Below are 17,739 nucleotides of genomic sequence, written 5' to 3' on the forward strand. Positions count from 1 at the left end.
TGGAATCCTTCTAGTTAATGCTATTTACTTAATCTAGTGGTGACCTGGGGTCTGGTAAAGTTACATCTGAGTGCCGAGTTGTACTCATTTTAATTTAGCAGATACCTAAGTTTGGCAGTGAGCAACACACAACTTCAGAGTTTAGTTTTTTGTTTGCTTTTAGCATTAGAAGTAACTACCAAGACCATCTAGTTTAATATCCCCTCACTGCTACATGGGAGGGAGTCTGTTCTTTTTATATTGGAAACATCCTGTGGCCATATTTTCAACAGCGAAGGTCTTTAAGAATCTTGCTTTTTACCTGGCAGGACATTTAAAGGATCCTAGTCTTCTTCCTGTGTCAAACATTCTTTTGGAATTTCTTCCCCCAGATCTCTCTTCTGGTGATGTTTAGGCTGCTAGCATGTAAAATCTTTTAACGAAATTACATTTGGGGAAAGCTGCTTGCTGCTATTTAGAAAATGCCTAATATGTTATAAAAATGGATTGTAGATGCAGCATAATAATCTTAATTGAATTGTAATTTCCAGTTGCTTAGGAAGAATATATGTATATATCCACCATGTTATTGGTTAAGTCATGGAGTAACTTTAGAGCATTGCATAATGAAGTAAATTTTGTTAAGTACATAGATTCAACTCAAATGTCAACATTCCTAATCTTAAAGGAAGTTTGTTTGACATATTAATTTTCTGTGCTATACATACCTCAGGGCAACTTCTCATCTTTCCTCACACCAACAGAGGTCTTCCTCTCTTGATGCTGAAAGTCAATGGTTGATAAAGAGAATCTCAGGAGGAAAAGGGAAAGGTGAAAAGCTGGCTGCAGAGTCAAACTCTTCTGAGCAAGGCATTCTTAATATTCATTTTGGTTGGCTTTACAGAACTCTGGGAAAGAATTTCAGGTGGGGAAAATGGTTTTATCAGCTCCCAAGTTAGGCAGTTTGGTTGGGGAAATACTTTTTTTTTTTTCTGAATAAACTTCACAAAACATCATAAAATCACAATGCATTGTACATTTATTCATGAGCCCTTCTTAAGTTTTTCCACAAATGAAAACATTTCCTTACATTGAGACATGAATGGTAATTTAAAACTGGTTTCATGGATGACTCATTTTCAGCCATTTTTTTTCTCAACCTCACCGAATTCTCAAATCTAAAGGCAGTGAGAGAGAAATTTTACTGTTTTCATGCTGACATTCTTCCCTCCCTGCATGTATGAAGCTGTTGTTGCTATCATTTGGGAACCCCACATATACAGGAAGGGAAAAATATCAAAGTAGAGTCTCCAAAGTATTTGTTAACTGACATCATACTTTGGAAAAATACTAAGGTATATTTGAAAAAATAATGTGTTTATTTCCCCCACCAAGAAGTTTGATCAGAGCATTGCACTTAATTTAAAGCATAGCATTAATTTATGGTATTCAGCTATTTTTATTTTCTAAGGCAAAATGTTGTTCTCCTTATACCACTTCTATAAGATTCACATTTTGTAATTTTGAAAAGATGCCAATAGTAGGTTAATTTAGGGCCGAAGTTTGGGAAATAATATCTCTGACTTATAGCCATTGTGATTCTAGAGGAATTTTCAGTGGGATTAGAATCCTACAGGATTAAAACAGATTTTTGGTGACTGGGTTTATCAAGAATATAACATTAATAAAGGTGGTATTCTTAGGAATAATTGAGTCATGTGAGAAAAGTATAAAGTCTGATGAAAAATCTGATGGCATTTATAATAGATACAGTCAGGTGGTAACTGGAATATTGATATTATCCCATTGTAAAGTATAAGCTTACAAAGTCAAATACATCACACACAAAAAGGTAAATTAAATCCCTTTAAATTACAAAAAAAATCTTAAGTTATTTATTGATAAGAAGTATTACATAAGTATTCTGAAATTATTTTTATTATTATCAATTGTTTTCCCCTGGACATTGGGTAACAGAAGACAAAGGAAATCGAGGTAAATTAGGCACATGGAAAATACAAAGCATGTAGTCATTTTTCTTACATTGTAACATATTTTGCACTAAGAGCAAATAATAAAAATAAATGCAAACTTGATAGAGCAAGCATGCTTGACACTAACCAATTCTTGACATCACTGTAAAATTGTAAATGTAATATCATTAACTAAGAACTTAGTAATGTTTGATGCACATAGAGCAACTGTAAAACAAGGTTATTTTTATGTAATGAACCATTTATAAACTGTTATCTACTTGGACTAACATAAGTGTACTATATAAAAGCACTTTGCAAGTGCGCAGATATTATCATTCTAATGTATAGCTATTGTCTTTAATGCTAAATAGTATAACCTAATTTTACAAAACCTAAACATTTTTCTAAGCAGTAACTTCTTCTATTTTTAAATTAACAACTTTTCTGCTTTATCACTTTTACCAAAAAGGTTTTTATTTTAAAATTAAGGCTAAAAGAAAACCAATTTATTTTTAGAATTTATTTTTATTCCCATTAATTTTTTTAACTTTCTAAATTATCTTTCTTTTAGTCTTTAGTGAGTTTTGTTGAATAATAACGTAAGTAGCAGCAGTAATATATGAAATCTTACTGTATGATGTGCAGCTATATGACAGATACTGCTTGCTTAGTCGTTAGGATTTTGAAGGTAACTATTTAATAAACCACTGTTTGTATTCATAAAATAAAATGTTTCCTCCCCAACATGCAAAATTTAAAAAACACACATAAATAACCATTATCATTAGTTCACAAACATATGCTATGGACCATCAACTATATATTATTTTATAGCTTTTCCAATGTAGTTTAGCTAACATTTTAGAAATATGTATTATTTCTAAATTCATATGCCTGTTTAAACTTCATTATCTCAAATGATACTGACAGAATGTCATGAAACAGTATCATAATATACATATAGACATTATTTTGATGCAATAAACATGTGATTTTTAAGACTTTCTTAATAAACACACATGTTTATTCTTTGCTGAAACATGTTTCTGCAAGTGCCATACCTATATTTTGCAAGTTCCTATTTACCTGATGAAGACAGTCTTGCTGAAAATGTCTTTTCCTTTGAAAGCTCCTTGTAATTAGGAATAAGAGCCCTTACTCATTAGACAAAGCCGTTGTTTTTTTTCCCCAGGAAACCTCTTCTTCACCAAATTGCTAAACTGTAAAACATGGGTTTGGCACTGAAACATGCATTTTTATATTTTTGCTCCTTACTAACCAGATAACACATGAGATGCAATGAGACTTCCACAAAGTAAACCTTGTATTATTGGTACCTCTGAGCACGAAGCTATGTGACCAGTACTAGACTGGTAGACCCTGCTGGCGTGGCAATTGCATCTTATGTGGAATGTATCTGGTGTTTTATTATTTGTTTTAGAGTGTCATTTCAATGTAATGTGCTGTTCTTTGTGTCTTTGTTGTCTCTTTTTTTTCTTTGTCCCCCCAACAGCATTTTGTCCCGCACAGGGAAGAAGGAAAACCAAGATGCCTCCAATTTGACAGTGCCCATGACCATGTGTCTTTTTCCTGTGCCATTCCCACTCACCCCATCTCTAAGACCGCAGGTCAGTTCCATCAACCCTACTGTTACTCGCTCCCTCCTTTACAGCGTCCTGCGAGATGCTCCCTCAGAACGCGGCCCGCAAAGTCGTGATGCTCAGTTGTCAGACTACCCTTCTTTGGACTACCAAGGCCTCTACGTGACTTTGGTGACTCTCCTGGATCTAGTTCCTTTACTACAGCACGGCCAACACGGTGAGCACTTAGCTGAAACCTTTGGAAATGTACGTGGATGCTTATGAATGTATATGATGCTGAGCAAGGGGCTTGGAGATGGTCACTGTTGTAATCAATCACCTGAAAGGGCTTTGTGTGGCTAGAAGCACTACACTGAAACTTCATTATGGTGCTTCCCATACTATTATTTTACACTGTTTTATTGCCAGAGGGATGTTATCCAAGTGGAGTATTGGGGGAGAATGGGGCTGGAGAAAGGAGGAAGATGTACAACAAGAAATTTTCTCTTCTTTCCTGATCAGTTATCATGAGGACTCTTGTTGAAATTATGAGGGGGGAGATAAGATTTTAAAACTGTCACCCAGAAAATTAAGAAGTAGAACATGAAGAGCAGGCTATAATCCACTGACTGATTCTGTAATTTTTGAGGGAGCAAATTCTCTAGGACCCATTTTTTCCTGTCTCTTTAATAAAGTCAGGAGGTTAGATGAGAAGTAATCTCTAAGAACTCTTCCAAATGTAAACAACAATCAATAGTTATTACAAAATGTTGTATCAAAATGTAGATATAGTATATAGTGGCGCTGTATGCTGTGTTCAGCATATGGTATTAGTGGTGCTGTGTGCTATTTGCAGTATGCATACAATATATGATATTAGTGGTGCTTAGAATAGAAGTCTAAGAGCCTGCTTCTTTTCTTAACTCTTCCCCCTTTCTACTCTGTGTCCTTAGCCAGTTTCATTATCTTGGTTGCTTACCAAATTCTCCTAACCTGTAAAAATGGGAGAATCAAATGAAAAACAATGCAATAAGAAAAGGGATTTCTGCAGGTAATGCACTTTAAAACATTAGTTATCTTAACTTCAAAACTCTGATAATTTGGTCCCTGAAAGTATGATAACCAAAGTTTCACTGTACAGAAAAATTTGAATTTTGGAAAATAAGTGGGTAGTGGGGGTTATTTTGTCTTTTAGTTATGGCTAACTCCCCTAAGAGAATTCTTGATGGTTTATTTAGTACAACGTGTTCATAATATTAAAAGTTTAAAAATCTACGGAGATAAAAATGATGAAATAATGACTATTGGATTTGTTTTTTCTTACATTTACAATTCTGTGTTATGGTGAATGTAAAAGGTATAGAAATTTGTAAAGTTGCTTTTTGTATAATTCTGTAGCTGTCTTAAGCCTAGCCACTTCTGCTGTGATCCTCTGCCAGCTCTGAACTTAAATGAGAGGATTCTTAACGTAAGACTGCCAGAGCTTACTATGCTGATGAGCTTGTCAGTGCGTCTCCTTCGTGACTACTAGTCCTGAACTCACCTGGGACTTGCCTGGTCCTGGGTTGGTCCACTGTGTTAGGGGAGCTGCCCGTTATCTTCAAAGCCCCTTGATTAAGATAAAGGCATTAAATTTGGTAAATTGCAATCTGTATAATTGCAATTAATGTGTAAATTGTGACGATTTCAGGGGAGATGATTTGTATTTTTGCTCTTGTACCTGCGGCTGTTTTGTGACTTTGTGACATTGTTATTTAGCTATCGTGTTCTTGTTCTGCATGATAGAGCTTAGAAGGTAGGAAAAAACTCAGTAGATCAATCTAATGAATGGTTCAGAGAAACAATACGGCATTGTTTCTTGAAGCATGGTCTGAAAAACATCGGAATCACCGAGGGAGTTTGTAACATGGAATTCTGGTCCCACCCGGGGACTTGTTACTAAGAATCACTGAGAGGTGGGGCCTGAGGATCTGAATTTTTAGCAAGATCCTTGTGGACGCTTCTTTTGCATAGACTTTGAGAGCCGCTGCACTAAGACCGGAGACTGTGTCTTGCTGCTGGGTCTGGGTGGAGCACAGGAAGAGCACTAGGCAACGGTTTTGTCGCAGTTCAACTGCTAACTCTCAGGTGACCCTGAACAATCACCTCTCTCCGGACCTCAGTTTCCTTATATGAAAAATACTCCAGTTGGGCTCCTTTCAGAGCTAATGTTCTGTAATTAGGCTAAAAGGCTCAGCAAAAGCAGCTGAGGTGTCTTGTATGCACAGCTTTGGTTAATTCTTAGTAAAACACCTGTGGATTTTCCATTTCATTCATTTGAGCTCAAGGTTGACTGACTCTGGCCCTCTAGTGTGCACTGTGGCCACATCCTTTCTGTTGTTAGCTGATGTGCCTGTTAAGATGGCATATTAATTCTAACGACAATCAGAAATAACATTAGGAACCCAAAGAAGGTACATCTGCTGCAAAACAAAGAAAGAAGAGTCTAGTACTTTTCTGTTATAATGAATACAAAAGTGATCCAAGTCTTCATCATCAAACCTTGGCTGATGGCCTGTATTTTGGGAAGTCCAGGAATACACAAATGTACATTTAGTGTGATGGGATTTGGCCTACATGCATTCTAAAGCTAAATAGTTATGGTTTTGTTGCATCTCCTTTATTTTTATTCTTGTGCAGGTAATAATAATAGTAACTGTTAATATTAATAATAACAGCTAATATTTGTGGAGCACACAGTATGTGCTATGCTAAGGACTTTACATTTATCTCATTAAAACGTCCTAACAATCCTTCTAATGAAGTGAGGTAGGTATTGTTATGATCCCTGTTTAAAGATGTTGTTAGAAAGATTATTATTAGGTAGCACTTCCTCCCATGATCATTGATGACTCAATGCACAGGGTCATGTAGCACCAGCTTACGGCTTCCGTTGTTTGGTGCTTGCTGAAATTGCTGCTCGGCTGAAGGTTGCAAATTACCTCATTGCCCAACACTCCAGATGGTTTGATTGATGGAGCAGAAATAGCCTGGTTTTATTTCTGATACTGCCCTTGACTTTTCTAAAACTTCCATTGTGCAAATCATCTAACTTCTTGTGCCTCAGTTATCTTGTGTAGAATGTAGTAATACAAATACCAAGTATTATTGAAGATTGAGAAAGTGTGGAGGAAAAATGCATGTAATGGTTATTTATATTTCTTAACATATTCATTCATCAGTCATTTATTGACCAATTACTGTATACATAGTACCCTATCAAACATTATGTTTCATAACACTTAATAGAGATGGAGCACTAGTTGCTTATAACTTAAACCAGTTCATTAAAGCTTAAAATGTAAAGTTAGCATATTTTGTTAATTGCAAAATATTCAGTGACTGATTACTCAATTTTGTTTTGTAGATCTTGGACAGTCGATATTTTATACAACTACATGTTTGCTACCTTTTCTCAATGATGATATTCTGAGTACTTTGCCCTACACGATGATATCAACGTTAGCTACCTTTCCTCCATTTCTGCACAAGGATATCATTGAATATCTTAGCACATCTTTTCTACCAATGGCTATATGTAAGTCCAATCTTACCTAATACTAGATTATTTTTATGTATGATATGAATGGAAATTGCTTTTGCTGTTATAGGCTCTAGGTTTTCGAGATTATAATGGAATCACTTGATATATACAGGAGCTACGATTTAAATTCAGTCACTTTAGCATGGATATTATGGTGAAAGTCAAAGAAATGAAAGGCGTTAGGGCTTAAAATTGTTTTATTCAGACTGTTTGATCTTATAGAATAGAAAAAAAGAACATATCAAGGCAGTCTAGATTTCCTATGTATAAATTACAGTATATTTTACCACTTTAGAAAAAAGATGGGGAAAGTATTTTCTCAGATGCAGAAATTCCTATCTTTTGGCTTTGAAGGCAGTAGGATCTAATAGGAAGAGCATTGGATAGTCAGGTTGTGTAAATTCTGGTCCCAGCTCTGCCTCTAATCTGGGCAGCTCACATAGTTGAAACATCATCTACAGAGTGACGAACCCATCAGCTTTCCCTTATAGAGGTATCGTGTCGATAAAGTGACTCGAAATTTATGAAAACACTGAAAAAAGCTAAAGCTTGCAAGTCACGTGCAATGTATGATTATAAACATAAAACTGATTTGAATCCTGTTTCACTTCTGTAGACTTAATCTTACAGGCTTTCCAGACATGTGCACAAAGAGAAAAAAATATTGCATTGTGGTTTTTATGATCAAAATCATTTTCAAGTATTTTTTAAAGAAATGGATTATGGATTAATCTATGTTTCAGTGGGAAATCCGAAAAGATTGTGGATTTAGGAGTCAAACGTCGGGATCCAAATCATAGCTCTTCCACCTACTAGCTATATGACTTTAGGCAAATTACCCAACTTTCTGTTTCTTTCCTATAAAATAATAATAATAATAATAGCTGCCTCATGAAGTTGTGGGATAATTAAGATGGTTAACTTGGAACATTGGTAAAATGCTAGCACGATGCCTGGTATGCAGTAAGTGTCAGCTTGCTTCTCGCCTTCTCTCAACTCTTGTTTTAGAAAAATACTTTCGTTGGTTACATTCAACTCCTAGTGATCATTATTCACATTTTAATTTTATGTACTTACGATCTTATTAAAGTTGTTGCTCTGTAATAACAATTGGTAACCATATATATCTTTTGAGCTACACTTGCTTATTTTTACAATCAAGTTTAATGTTAGCTATGGAATTGTACTTTTCATGTCTTTCAGCAAAGAGTTTGACTTCTCCCTAAATTATATAGCAATTCAAAAAAATTAGACTGATCATACCATTCAAGTAATACAATATTTGATCATTCTCTTCTTTTGTTCTTACTGACAAGTACTCATTTCTTGATATCGTTTTAGAATTGCATAGTCATATCTTTAAAATAAGTGATGTTAACTGTTAAACTTAGGCATAAGAATTTTTGTTTTTTTGAAGCATAACAGATGAGGCTGTTTCCTTCCTTCCTTCCTTCCTTCTTTCCTTCCTTCCTTTCCTTCTTTCCTCCTTCCCTCCCTTTCTCCCTCCCTCCATTCTTCCCTTCCTCCCTTCGTCCCTTCTTTTTTTCTTTAGTTTTTTGAGATGGAATAACACTCTGTCACCCAGGCAGAAGTGCAGTGGTGCAGTTTTGGCTCACTATAACCTCTGCCTCCTGAGTTCAAGTGATTCTCCTGCCTCAGCCTCCCAAATAGCTGGGACTACAGGCACGAGCCACCAAGCCCAGCTAATTTTTGTATTTTTAGTAGAGATGGGGTTTTGCCATGTTGGCCAGGCTGGTCTCAAACTCCTGACCTCAGGTGATCCACCCGCCTCAGCCTCCCAAAGTGCTGGGATTACAGGCGTGAGCCACCGCACCTGGCTTCCTCCTTCCCTTCCTCCCTTCCTCTCTCTCTCTCTCTCTTTTCTTTTCTTTTTTGATATAGGGTCTTATTCTGTTGCCTGGGCTGGAGTGCAGTGGCACAGTCATAGCTCACTGCAGCCTCAAACTCCTCGGCTTAAGCGATCCTTTTGCCTTAGGCTCCCAAGTAGGGTGTGAAGGCCTCTACCACCATGCCCAGCTAATTAAAAAAATTTTTTTGTAGAGATGGGGTCTCACTATGTTTCCCAGGCTGATCTTAAATTCCCGGCCTCAAGTGATCCTCTTGCCTCAGGCTCCAAAGTGCTGGGAGGTGATAGTGGGATTAATGAGGAGGCTGTAGCTTTCTAACAATTAATCTAATTCACTAACTCCCTCCTTCTGAGGAATAAGTTAATAGTTATGGGAGAGGTGTTGAAAATATCAGGCCTCTGAAGTTACATTTAAGATTGATCAAGTATTGTGATAGCTGACAATTTGTTTCTTTACACTTGATTATTAATTTCTACTTAATTAGAAACACAGATCCCAAAACATGCCATGTAGTCACGTTAGAATTCTTACTTACATAAATGTACGAACCTTGGCAACTGAGGAGAATAAAACAGTAAGTTGAGTTTACAAAATTTGTGTATATTTTAATGTTTATTAGAGGAGTAACTTGGCATTTATTTGAAGGTATGAACAAGTCACTTCATGTTCCCAAGGTCCCATTTTTTTAACTATAAAGAAAGGGTTTGAAAAAAATGTTCAGTCTCGAAGATTACTTCTGGCGTACTAATTCTAGTTTAAGTAACATCAATATTATTTTATGTAAGAGGCACGTATTGTCCTCTAACCTAGTTGTTGGTCTACTTCATGTGTTTATTTTGTTGCTCTGGTTTTAGTCTTTTGGCTTTGACTTTCCTTTCTCATAATCATTCCTGTGGTTCAATAATAGCCAATATTTGTCATCTTTAAGTCTTTGAAAATAAATTGTAGTACCAACCTTTACAGCCAAATTCGATTACACCATTCAGGTGTTTCCTTTGTACTTGTTATTTCATGAGTATACAAAGACATAGATCCAAAACCAGAAGGATATAGTTTCAGATTAATCATGTTAAAATGGACTGATGTGAGAATGTGTGTCCGTGTGTCGTATTCATGTTTTTTCTATTTTTTTGGTAGTTGTTTTGGTGTCTAGAAATTGTGACCAAAACAAGACAAGAGCGCATAACTTCTTGCAGAATATTTTTATTTCAGGACTGAGATGTTAGGATGAAGGATATTGTATGTCCTGAGTACTTGATAAAGTCTTTAAGACAAAAAGGCTTTTTGGTGTGGTGTTCCTAATGTCAGATGGAAAACATGAACTGCTTTTCAGGTATAAAATCATTCTATCATTAAGAACCTAGAAGATAAAGTTCTGATCTTTGAAGTGGACCTAATGAGGTATTGCAGCTCTTCAGAGTAAGAGGCCAGCATGTATATCAGAGATTTCCTCCTTACCATTCTTGTCAATAAACCAAGTGCTGGACTTTTATTTTAGAATGAGTCCTTTTAAGGTTCTGCAGAGCAAACTTCAACTTACTTATTGTGAAATTTTCCTTTGACATAGCTTTTCTTTTTAACTCCTTCCATAAATAAAATATATTTCTCTTTATTCCAAATGTGCTCAATATGCTTTGTTTATAAAAAATATATTAAAGGAGTTACTAAGAATTGAGAAAGTCATTTGCATGCCACCATGGAAACCTCTCTTTTTCCAATAAAGGATCTGTGATTTGTGGACTGAATTGAAATATGGAGGTTTGGGAGATGATGGCTTTGGCAGAGAAGAGAAAGAGCTGATTCCAAGTGAACATTGATTGATGCAGGCTATGTTATTGTAAAGATGATAATAAAGCTGAACAATTATATCAGCTTAAGATATAATTGTTTAAGATTATTCTAACGTATCCTAGTATCCCAGACTATGCGGTCTCATCTAGTTCCCTTTTCCACCTTAAATTTTCTCAAAAAGTCACTTACCTTCAGGGAAAATAAAGGTTCATTTAAATCTTAAGGGCATTATCTTAAAGGCAATTGCGTGACTTACCATTTTTTGTTCTATTCCTACTACTACAGAGGGTGCATGTTATGTTTCTATAACCTTCCAAAGACTAATAACACATAGAAAAAACAGTAACAATGCAAAATATTGATGATATTTAAATAATCTTTAATATATGCAGTCTGTTTTATTAGCTACTGGTTGTTTTTCTAAGATGGGTTTCCCTATATACTTTGAGAGTTTTATTGCTGAGTCATGGGAAATGTTTTGAAATAGAAATCCAGAAGAGCTGAGTTATAATCCTTCAACTATTGGCAAATCTCCTAACCTCATGGAACTTTGGTTTCCTTAGCTGTAAAATAGTGATTAAGGATAACTTCCTGTGTCTACATCCCATGTTTGTTGTGAAGACCATGGAATAATGTATGAGAATAGCCTTAAAATATCATGTGATATTATGCACGTGTATATCAGGCCAAATGCATAGTCAAATCACAGACATGTTAAATCCCATTGCAACTCATTCCAATACTTAGTTGAAATTCACACATTGTCCTGAAATTTCATCATCTTAAATATTGCTTGAGGTAAGAGGCCATCTGCTGGGGCTTGGCAACTTTTTCTTCTAGAGTTTGTTGTATAATAAAAATAATGATTGTAGCAGTTTTTGGATTCACAGAATCGGACAGACCACTTCCACAGTGTTGATGGGCATTCTGTCCATGACTTTTCATTAATCTATAATTCTGCAAATATTTTAATGCTGTGTAGGCTTCCAGGTCACGTTGTCTTGGTCTTCCCTTTATGTTTAACTGATAATGCCCTTCTGAAGGCATGGACATCTTATGCTTAAACCCTATCTCATGGAACACAATTACCTCTGCTCACACAAGTAGGAGGCCCGCGTAGAGGTGAGACCGCTTTTTAATCCAGGCAGTGCAGTCTGGCAGAATACAGGAAATTGTTCTGTCACATTGAAAAACTTACACCATAATGTGTTTCTTCCTTCCAGGTGTCTCCTTTACTTTCACCCTTTAGACAAGTATAAAGCCACTGGAATTCATTTCAGTATATCCCCATTCAGGCCACTTCTTACCACCAGCTTTCATTGGGGCCAGTCCAGTAGCTTCCGAACTGGTCTCCCTGCTTCCCATTTTAGCCCTCCTACCTTCTGCTCTCCATCAAAAAGCCAGAGCTATCCTCCAAACATGTAAATCAGATCATGCCACTTCCTTCAGCAAAACCGTCTAGCTTCCCGTCACTCTTACAAATCAAATTCAGTGCCCTTCCTTAGCTCACAGGCCCTCTATGACCTGACCCTTGACTACCTTCCTGTTTCAATCACTACATCTCCTTGTCTTCACTCTGTTCCAGGAGCCTTGGCCTTTCTGCAGTTTCACAAAGGCACCACACTTTTGCTTTTGCTCCATGCTTTATTCTCTGTCTTCAAAGTCCTTCTCCCAAATGGTCTCATGATTATTTGCTTCCTTACATTCTTTAGGTTCAAGCTCAAGTACATCTTTCAAGATGCCCTTCCTTACCCTCTGGCTAAAACAGGACCTTCCATCACTTTCTCTTTATTCCCTTGCACTGCTTCCATTTTGCCACAAATACCTGTTTGCCCTTTCTTGTAGAATAGCGCTGTCTACAGAACTTCCTGTAATGATGGAATGTTCCATAAAAACATTAAAAATTTTGTGCTGTCCAGTAGAGTAGCCACTAGCCCCGTGTGGCTACTAAGCTCTTAAAATGTGTCCAGTGAGACTGAGGAATGGAATTTTTAATATTATTTAATTTTAATTAAATTTAAATAGCCACGTGTGACTAGTGGTCACCATATCAGGTAACACAGCTCTAGCATCTAGGATCCATAAGGACAAAGACCTGTCTGTCTTTTTTTTTTTTTAATTATACTTCAAGTTCTAGGGTACATATGCACAATATGCAGGTTTGTTACATATGTATACATGTGCCATGTTGGTGTGCTGCCATGTTGGAGTCCCATTAACTCATCATTTACATTAGGTATATCACCTAATGCTATCCCTCCCCCCTCCCCCAACCCCACGACACATGAGAGGCCCCTGTGTGTGATGTTCCCCATCCTGGGTCCAGGTGTTCTCACTGTTCAATTCCCACCTATGAGTGAGAACACGCGGTGTTTGGTTTTCTGTCCTTGTGATAGTTTGCTCAGAATGATGGTTTCCAGCTTCATCTGTGTCCCTACAAAGGGCATGAACTCATCCTTTTTTATGGCTGCATAGTATTCCATGGTGTATATGTGCCACATTTTCTTAATCCAGTCTATCATTGATGGACATTTGGGTTGGTTCCAAGTCTTTGCTATTATGAATAGTGCCACAACAAACATACCTGTGCATGTGTCTTTATAGCAGCATGATTTATAATCCTTTGGGTATATACCCAGTAATGGGATCAAGGATTTCTAGTTCGAGATCCTTGAGGAATCATCACACTGTCTTCCACAATGGTTGAACTAGTTTACAGTCCCACCAACAGTGTAAAAGTGTTCCTATTTCTCCATATCCTCTCCAGCACCTGTTGTTTCCTGACTTTTTAATGATGACTTGTCTGTTTTTAGCACTGTATCCCCAGGACCTAGAACAATGTTTAGTATACAGGAAGTACTGACCAAAAAAGTTGTTGAAGTTAATAAGTGACTAGAGCATTAGCTATGAAATCAAGTGACTTGGCCTGCAGTCCCAATGATTAGGTTGGTGCTGTCATGCAAATAACTTGATGATCTCTCTTTCATAAAATGGCTTTTCCTATATAATTCCTCTTTTGGATGATAGTCATATAAGAGCTGTACATAATAATATATTCAGAACTACAAAATGCAGGAACATATTAAGGCATTGTTACTATTCCTGGAGGGAGGAGATCATGGTAATGATTGTTCTGGTGATGCTGGGAGGATAGGGAATAGGACTGAGAACTTTTAATTGTATTTCCTGAGCACAATATTAAATGCAAAATTTTCTTATTTTGATTAATTATCTTCTCCCTTCTATTGTTTATAGTCTTGGCTTTTTACACCCTCATGGGGACAAGCTGCACATCTGTTTACATCATGCCTTTTTAACAAGATTCAATAAATGATGTGTGCCTGTGCATGTTTATTAAATTAGAATTGCAATGATTTTATTCAGTCTGTTAGAAGGCTAGGAAATTGTAAGACACCGTCTGTTTATGTAAGTATTGCAGCCAGTTTTCTAGGGCTTGAGCCAGGGGAATGTTTTTGGCCTCCTGGCTGGTCATTCTTGAGGGAGAGTATGGATTTGTTGGAATAGGAGGGACATCCAGAGGTGGCTGAGCCATTTGGGCCATTCTGCAAATAGGCTTCACCTAAATCATCTGAGACATGTGGGCATCTTTCCTACTTTTAAAGGCCTCCATTTACAGTGACTCTCAGCCTTCCTTAATAGCAGTTTTCATTGTTGAGAAATACATATTATTAAATGCATATTATTAAAAAGTTTGAGATGAATTTAAACAAAGGTGAAACACTTGTCCCAAAACAAGAATATATATGTATACATATGTGTATATATATGTGTATATATGTATATATATACGTGTGTGTGTGTGTGTGTGTGTATTTCTTGAATACATCTGAGACAAGAATTTCTCTTTTCTTTTTTTTAACAAAGGGCACAGGGTGTGCAATTATTCTTCCTGCCCCTGGACACCTTACTGGGCATTTTCTTTCTTATTTCTCGTCCCTCTAATAGTACTTCTCAAACAGTGGTCCAAAGCCAGCTTGCATCAGAATCACCTGATGTGCTTATTAATTAAACAGGTACTTTCCTGGAAACATGTAGTTTCCAAGCTGACTCTCCAGAAGCATCTTCTTTGGCCCCAAAGAAGCTGAATTTGAACAAGCTGCTTGGCTACAGTTTGAGAGCAGCGTGCACTTTGTTCCTTAGCATTTGGCTGAAAGTTCTTCTTTCTTGATTAATCACATTTGATTAATCAACTTGACATCTAAGAGCAGTGAATTGATCTCCAATCTTTGTCTAATTATTAATACTTACTTATTAATAAGTTGTGGAGCCAAACTAGTTTATCTCCCTGAGTATCACCGGCGTAGGCAGCTGGGTTAGCAGCTGCCTAGCTGCAAGTGATTAATAAAAGCCAACTTAAGTAAATGGAACTTAGTGATAGATATGTTTTGTTTGTTTATTTCTGTAAAATTGTTTTAAAGGCCACTGTCTACTTTGGTGTCCAAATTCCTTTATGTAAAAAGAAAAGAATTGTGTTAAATTTTTTTATCTCCTCTGATTTATTGTATGACAAATTTTTATTGGTGTTTTGATGATTCTATTATACATGTGTTCTATTAGAAGTTATTTATCCTTTTTGGATGTAGGTGAGATATAATCCACACCCATTGTACTTTAATATAAAATAAAATAAAGCAGATTTTGAGGTTATTTGCTTTTTGTTGTTGCCTGTGGCAGTGGTCTTCTCTATTATGTTTAGAAATCTAAGGGTTGACTTTTTGAGGGTTTTATGCTGTCTGCACCATTCTGTTCATGCTTGACACTCTGCCACACAAGCCCAAGTGTAAGGCGAGGTTTCTTCTACTTCTGCAATTTTCCCTGAGAAAAGAGGAATTTATTTTATATTTGAGTCGTAATAAAGTTTCTCCTGTGGTGGGTCCTCTCTCAATTACTGTGTTTGAAATAAGAAAGTCCTCTTGAGGCCAGGCACAGTGGCTCACGCTTGTAATCCCAGCACTCTGGGAGGCCGAAGTGGGTGGATCACGAGGTCAGGAGTTCAAGACTAGCCTGGCCAAGATGGTGAAACCCATCTCTACTAAAAACACAAAAATTAGCCGGGTGTGGGGGCGGGCACCTGTAATCCCAGCTACTCGGGAGGCCGAGGCAGGAGAATCGCTTGAACCCAGGGGTTGGAGGTTGCAGTGAGCTGAGATTGTGCCACTGCACTCCAGCCTGGGCAACAAGAGTGAGACTCTGTCTAAGAAAAAAAAAAAAAAAAAAGAAAGAAAGTCCTCTTGGGAGACAATGTATTTCCCCAAATGACTTCCATCAGTGCTACTTTTGAATACTTAAAGGGGTGACCGGATACACTCTCTTAAACATGAGAAACAAAGAAATTTAATATGGTATTTGATGTCATCTTAAACAAGCCACTTAAAGATGTCTTAAAAGCAGTTTGTGAGTGGAGACCATGATTATACAGCGGTAAGATGGATTTTAAGGAAGCCAATTTGCTTTGTGATTTTATGCTTGTTGGTGTAGGATAAAATGCCCAGCAACTGTGTTATTCACAGATTCAAAAATTGCTTTATTTCAAACAACTCAGATGAATATGAAGATGGTAAGCTCTGGAAAACTAAAAAAGTGGTTCTCATGGTAATGAAGACATTGATGATGAAGTTACACGTGAAGGTTTGAATAAAACTGTTTAATGATATGTGAAAATTGAAAATCTTTAAATTAATATATCATTATTTTTTATAATATGTGATTTAGAATTTGTATTGTAACTAAATTAATGTTATACATTATAATTAAACTATTATTTCATCTGCATCTCTAAAAATTAATACATTCAATTTGAGTTTAAAAACCTTTCCTTTTTATTTTCTCATTGGGATACCCTTCAATATGTCTTTATCTTTGGGCACACAGAGGATTCTGTTTTTTCTTTCTTTTCCATCTAAATACAAACATCATGGGGGTAGAGATCCCATCTAAGTACAACTCTGATAAAGCCATTACATCACTTTCTGGCACTGTTCTGTCTCCTTATAGATTCTCACTCAATTTTCCTATGGAGATGACAACTGTAGCATTTGTATGCCAGGACACATTTTGTAGTTTCATTTGTGCAAAACTTCCATTAGCTTTATTGGAGCTATTTTTTTTTTTAAAGTTCCTTCTTATCTCTCATGCTCTGTGCAAAGTAACAGGTATACGTAGAGATTAAATTGTGTCTAATCAAAGAACTTTTGGTTGCAGTGGGCTCCTCAAGGAGAGAAGGTGTACCTGCCCATGTTAACCTCTCTGCATCATCCATGCTAATGATTGCAATGCAGTACACATCCAATCCAGGTAAGTGGAAATTGGAATGGTTTGACTAATTCTAGTACCAATAATTAAACAAGACATCAAACAAGCAGGCTAGGTATTCTCATGTGAGAACGTCATCATCATAGAGATGTGTAGAAAACAGACTTTTGAGTTGGAATCAATTTATCTTGCCTGTTGCTATTAGCAGTGATCCTGCAGGCTAGTGATATTTTTAGAGTATTTGAGGACACAATTTTAGACATTGACTGGAAATGGATTGAATAAAAGTATACAGAAATAGTAAAATTAGAAACATAAAAATCACCTGCAATTCTAAGAACAAAAGATAACCACTGTTAATATTTTGGTAAATTGGCTACCCCAGTACACCCAAATATCCTTAAACATAAACCTTTCACTATATTTCTGATTATTTCCTTAAAATAAACCAACAAAAGAGGGATTAATGAGTTAAAGGACTTGAGAAATTTTCAATATTTCCAATAGTATGTGAAAGTACTTGTCTCATTGTGATTTGTCATTATTATTATAAAATTTGTGTAGAGTTAGACAGATGAATATTAATATGTCATTGTTTTGATTTGTAGTTCTTCCATTACTAGTGATGTTGGACAGATTTTCACATTTACTCTGTTTGATTTCCATTTGTCAGTATAATTGCAGATAAC

The 17,739-nt window shown here is 36.4% G+C and overlaps 1 protein-coding gene across 18 annotated transcripts in view; it reads left to right on the forward strand.

The window, feature by feature from the left end:
• Positions 1 to 17,739, forward strand: part of UNC79 (unc-79 homolog, NALCN channel complex subunit) — a 310,032-nt gene that overhangs the window by 72,821 nt on the left and 219,472 nt on the right. For 12 of the 18 annotated variants that reach the window (XM_055097973.2, XM_008958226.5, XM_057299779.2 and 9 more), the window contains exons 3-5: positions 3,469 to 3,773; positions 6,942 to 7,112; positions 17,000 to 17,092. In XM_055097973.2, the coding sequence (XP_054953948.1) occupies positions 3,527 to 3,773; positions 6,942 to 7,112; positions 17,000 to 17,092 (511 nt within the window). In that variant the 5' untranslated portion in view covers positions 3,469 to 3,526. The remainder of the gene's footprint in view (positions 1 to 3,468; positions 3,774 to 6,941; positions 7,113 to 16,999; positions 17,093 to 17,739) is intronic. The other 6 variants (XM_063596389.1, XM_055097972.2, XM_055097975.2 and 3 more) reach the window with 1 other exon arrangement.

This window comes from Pan paniscus, chromosome 15 (genome assembly GCF_029289425.2).
Source record: "Pan paniscus chromosome 15, NHGRI_mPanPan1-v2.0_pri, whole genome shotgun sequence".
Taxonomy (NCBI): Eukaryota; Metazoa; Chordata; class Mammalia; order Primates; family Hominidae; genus Pan; species Pan paniscus.